This window comes from Opisthorchis viverrini (genome assembly GCF_000715545.1).
Source record: "Opisthorchis viverrini unplaced genomic scaffold opera_v5_245, whole genome shotgun sequence".
Lineage (NCBI taxonomy): Eukaryota > Metazoa > Platyhelminthes > Trematoda > Opisthorchiida > Opisthorchiidae > Opisthorchis > Opisthorchis viverrini.
The window spans coordinates 524,882-530,634 of NW_008751904.1; the positions used below are offsets into that span (position 1 = coordinate 524,882).

General features: G+C 45.5%; 1 protein-coding gene across 1 annotated transcript in view; it reads left to right on the forward strand.

Annotated features, from left to right (window-relative positions):
• T265_08976 (hypothetical protein) overlaps positions 1-1,840 on the forward strand; it is a gene marked incomplete at both ends in the record, with an annotated part of 6,706 nt that extends 4,866 nt beyond the window's left edge. Inside the window, one exon of the mRNA XM_009174923.1 lies at positions 738-1,840. Coding sequence (XP_009173187.1) covers positions 738-1,186 — 449 coding nt within the window. The remainder of the gene's footprint in view (positions 1-737) is intronic.
• Between the last annotated feature and the right edge of the window lie 3,913 nt (positions 1,841-5,753).

Sequence of the window (5,753 nt, forward strand, 5' to 3'; positions counted from 1 at the left end):
CGTGAATAGTTTAGGTGCTGTTTGTCTCCCAGGATGGGGTTCAGATGACCCTTCCTTTGCCTGGCCAGAAACAAATATATGGGGTTAGTTAACGTCAGTGGCATTCCTGTTGTCAGTTTCTATCCCAATTGTCTAACCAAGTGTTGGAGCCGCAGGCATCTCGGATGAGACCTAGACGCCTTGCTCGTCAAACTTTTCTCTCCTCCACTGTAAGTCCTCAAATAAGTTGACATGATTGAATGGTAGTGAAGTACCAACGTTCTCGCCTGGGTGTTGCTGTCCGTGACGATCACGCGCCCTAGAAATCACATGAACAGACTGACCTGTTTTGAGAGTCTGATAACTATTGAGGATACATTGAATTGAGAATAAGTCAAAGATAGTTTAGTTCAGCTGCGAGAATTTTGTGGATCAATCACACCCGTCTTTTTTTTCGATTTGCTCTGTTCTCTTTTCCAGACTTGCCAACTTCAGCTAATGTCCACCAGTATTCGTCATCCATATAACTTTGTATTGGAGCTAATGACTGAACCAGGTCAATCAGGCCACATGCTCTCACTTTTCCGTCTTGAATAGTTTCTTTATCGTTCAAAAATGAGGCGGTTTCTATTCCATATCGTGGCACCTGAACTATCGCTTATGTTCGCCATGAAGCTGTGCGAACTAGGCTTATTGCGAACCCTTGATATGTTATCACGCATTACCTCAAATGTTCCATCTTCTTTTCTTCCGTTCAGGTGGGATTGTATACACCTTCCTCGTGGCCAACAGTTTCATCCATGTCATTATGTACACCTACTACGGTATGGCAGCGGCTGGACTCTACAAGTACCTGTGGTGGAAAAACTATCTAACCATTGCGCAAATGATCCAGTTCGTGTTCCTCATCGTCCATCAAAGCCAAATCTTTATTCGATCCACACCATGCAACTATCCCAAAGTGTTCCCCGCTGCGATCATCTTCTACGCCAGCGTATTCCTAGTGCTGTTTGGAAATTTCTATGTGCAAGCGTACTGGCGCAAACAGCGCCTGGCGAAACGCATCCAGCGTGCCACGGCAGCCGCCGAATGCACCAACGGAACCAAGCCCATGGCGAACGGTCACGTGATGCAAAACGGGACGGTTACATCCAATGGATATGTGCCAAATGGGGATCAGGCTCGAGCACGGAAACGACACGATTAAGCCGATTTTGGAAGTCATGTGCACACAACAGATTGGAAGAACACCGCTATTGTTACCCAGTCACCCGCCCACAACTGGTCTCTAAGACATATCGACAATGATGCACTTACCTCCAATATACATATACATACATATATATACAAATTCACGTAAGCACATCCACAACAGGCATCAGCCACCCATCCCCCATCTGGTTCGGACTGAGACACTCCGAGTGTTCACCCTTGTTCATCTTCACCTCGTCCCACATGTATCCTCGTTCATGATTCCAACATTACTGTTCAAGGAAGTCCCACTCCGTTTCCGTTGCCTCTCTGCGACCCCATTGCCTGCCAATTCATGTGTTAACCAACAACCAACCAACCACACAGGCACTCCGTCAAGTAGCAACAAGGCTAACTCTATTTTTCTTTCAACGGAGGATGTTCTATTGAATGCTGCTAACGTTGCTGTTACAGTAGTAGGTGATACTAATTGAACAATCACAAACAGCTATCCTGTTCTCTAAAATGTTTCGTGGGGGTTGCCGTAGGTTGATAAGGGTCAGGCTTGACTATCGATTTTGTATGGGATGAATTCAGCTGGGTGCTGGCACTTCAACATTCCTTCAGAATTGTGTTGGCTATGAGATTTGTTGGAAAATTGCAACCCCCGCACATAACCGCTAGAACTGTTAGGTCGGTGGTGTTGGATCGGTGGCCCCATAACCGCTAGAAGTCGCGGAATTGTTAGGTCGGTGGTGTTGGATCGGTGGCCTTTGTTGAAGTAAATGATCTGATTTGCAAATGAGTGTATTCCTCGGAAACGGTCCAATTTGGGTTCAAGTAGATCATAAGGTTGACGGAAACTCGGGGACTGCGCCTACCTGATGAGCCCGAACTGGAAAGGCGAAACCGGTCGTGAGCTGTCTAAGAGTTTTCAGCAAAATTGTGAGTAGCTTCCTTCATGAAGATATACTGCGATATCTCGAATATCGTGCCAACTGAAACATTAGGCAGCCTGTGTGCAGCACATTCAGTTGTAGGATACCTTAAACGAGAGATTCACTTGAGTCTTTCGTGAAAACCAAATTAATTTGCAAATGAGTGTATATTCGCTAATTTGGTGCAATTCGGTTTGAAGTAGAACATAAGGTTGACGGAACGGAAACTCGGGGACTGCGCCTACCTGATGAGGCCGAACTGGAAGGGCGAAACCGGTCGTGGGCTGTCGAAGAGTTTTCAGCAACCTTGTGAGTAGTTTCCTTTATGTAAATGATCTGGTATTCACAACAATGAAGCTCTCGTTAACATGGCTTCACAATAGCAAATAACAAGCATTCATCGACCTCGACGCATGTGGTCCAACTACTGACCCCCGAGCAATGCTTTTCTGGGGGCTATAAAAGTAAAGTAAGACCATGAAGGGGTCGATCATGGTGCAGCTATAGCGCCCTCTCGGTAGCACCCTCCGAAAGAAACAAGAGAGCTATGCGTTGCGGATTGCTCCTACTCGGTGAATCGCCGCCTATCCTGTCCAGTTAATCACAGCCGCGCCTGCCTGTGCGTGTCTCGTTGACCTTAGCAATGAATCTGGTCAGGTCTATTATATCGGGAAAACAGCTTCAGAATCGTTGGCGATGATGACAAACCAGGCGCATCCTGATTATGATGAGGAGTGGAAAATACATTGCTGCCCAGCTAGGTCACTCGTGAATGTTTTGTGTGTCTGCTAAGCTATCAAAATAAAAAGTGAGTAAAACTAAGTTTATCCAAATATTTTATTAATTCTTCGATGAAGTCGAAGACTCATAAGGTTCCTGAAAAATTCTTCGACGGCAACTCTGTGAGTAGTGCATTACGAATGTACACGTATCGCAATATCTCAAATATCGTAGCCACTGAACCATGAGGTGCCCTGGTGCAGCATATTCGTTTGCCCCGAAACATCACAAACGAGCGATTCAGCCGGGTTCCAGGTGAGTCTCTCGCAAAACCAAATTTATTTGCAAATGAGTGTATTTCGGTAATAATAATGCAGAGATTCAACGTAAAAGTTTTCAACAATATTAAATTCTAGGTGCACTGTTTGGTCAGGAGTGGCCAATCAGTGACTAACTCACACCGGATATGACGCCACTCAGTCTTTAGTCAGGCGATTCACATCGCCTAGTCACGTGCTCACTGGCCGTTCAAAATCTTCCCCGTCAAAATCTAAGGAAAATACTCTGCTTCGAAAGGAGCAGATCTCAAGAGTTGCACTGGCCCTGATCAGTGACGCTATATTTTGTCCGAGTGCGAGTTAATCACATTACTGATTGGCCACTTTTGTGGTTAAGCATTTACCACAGGGTTACGAATGCAAAATTCCCCAGAGATTTGTTCGATGTGTCCTTTGGCTAATTCTCAAAAAGGATGAGACGGATTTTCAATGTAGATGAAGTCGCTATCGAAACTGCTGCATGGTTCATCTGAAACTCATGGAACCTTTCGAATTGGAAATTCGACACACGAAAAATTTAAAATGGTTCACCTGTAACATACCTTCGGTGCCACCAGAAATGAGCATGAGGGCTGGGATACTGCCAGGTTGCCCAGGCCTAGATAGGGGAAGTCGGGAGGCAGAGGTCGGGCTCGAACCACGGAACTTCCGATCAGTAAATTCGCGCTCTAACCACGAGCCATCTCACCCCTTTGGAACGTTTGTGATACACTTGTCCTAATCCCCTCTATCCTCTCTTCTTTCCACCCTATGGCTTCATTCAAACCGTTCAGCTGTAGCGCCTTTCGCTGTCTATGCCACCAGAAAAAAGCCCGAGGAATATGATATTCTTAGATATTTCAGGCCTAGATGGGGGAACTCGAGAGGCAGAGGTCGGGTTCGAACCACGGACCTTCCGATCAGTTAATTCGCACTCTAACCACTGAGCCATCCCGCCCTCAAATTAGACACAGATTTATTGCAGCAAACTGATGGAGTATACGTTGCTGTTGACAAATAGACTCGTTTGCAAATCAATTTACCTTTCCAGAGAATCTCAGCTGAATCTCTCGCTTGTGATGTTCTTCAACCGAATGCACTGCACTAAGGCTGCCGCATGTTTCAGTAGGTACGATAGTTCAGACATCGCAGTACACCTTCACAATAAACTATGCACAGGTTGTTGCGGATCTTTCAGCAACCTTGTAAGTAGTTTCTTTGTGAAAAAACGCAGATGGTAATATTCCATTTAATGTCATTCATTAGGAAAAAGTCTTGCTGGATGAGTATTCTCGGCGAAATTCTAGGAAAGGGTTCCAAAAATACGCAGATGAGAGAGGAATGTTCGTTCTGCCTCCCCATATGTGTCGGGGGAGTGCACGGTTGCGACATATTTCATGGAGATTTCTGGCTCCTAATTACTCTAGAAGTTCAATGTTTCGAAATTCCAGCACTGCTTAACTAGTGCACTTTGTCAATCTAGTTATTAGAATGTTAGGCAATGTGAGGTCAGGTGTGTTCTTGGAAACTTTTGACTAACGCGACTGGTCTGGCGATACCCACTTGATACAGTCATTACGTAAGCAACAAAACTGTTAATTTCAGTGACATGAGTCAACGTGATAGTTCGGGGTAGTCAAACGAAAAGAGCACGATCTTTTGACCTTGGCAGTCTTGGCATCGTAGCGCAGTGTGTGAAGCCGCACTAGGATCTGCGAAGGCCCGGTAAGTAGACCTTCTACCACATCCTTGAACTCAGCGAAGGGTGATTGTGCTTCTGTCAGACTCATCGACGGTCTTTCCTAGACGACTCATGTCCTATTTTGCTTTGTCGAAACCATCATCCTCCTCGAGTAGTTCGAGTTGTTTACAACTTCGTGATGTTCACATCACAAGCAGAATTGAGGCTCAGTTGTGACGGCCCATTCTTTGACGTGCTCTTTCAGGTGCTATTTCTCACTCATTTTGTCTGGTTGCGTTCGATTGATTGACATGGGGTCTGACGAAGCTGATCGATCATAATTAGCCTTCTGGCTGAATGTCTGAAAGTAGGACGTGGTCATGTAGTCACTGCGGTGTGCGCACCTTGGTTATCCAGACAATAACGATTTGGCCGTTTTCAAAACTCTCGTGGGGTTTGTGGGGTGTTCCGAACCGAGAAGAAAGTCCCCACTCTGGTATGGATTCGTGTTGCGTCCTGGCAAACGTGATGTTCGCCAGCAAGGAATTTTAGATTCTGTCAATGGACTTTGTAATGTACTGCTCATAAGGTTGCTGAAAATCCGTCGACAGCCCACGACCGGTTTCACCCTTCTTCTGAAAAAATCACAAACGAGAGATTCAGCTGGGTTCCAGGTGAGTCCCTCAAAAAACCAAATTAGTTTGCGAATGAGTGTATATTCGCTGACTTGTTCAGTTGTTCTATTCACTGGCCATAAATGCACCTCGCAGAACAGGCTCTAACGATCATCACCCGTGAATAAAGAGGGGTAAGTACAGTGAATCTGAGGCAGAAACTGGCTGGCTGCTACCTGAATACTCCACAAACTTCCCTGAAATCAAACGTGGTAATGTAAATGGACGAGAAACAGGCGATCCTTTTTTTTTA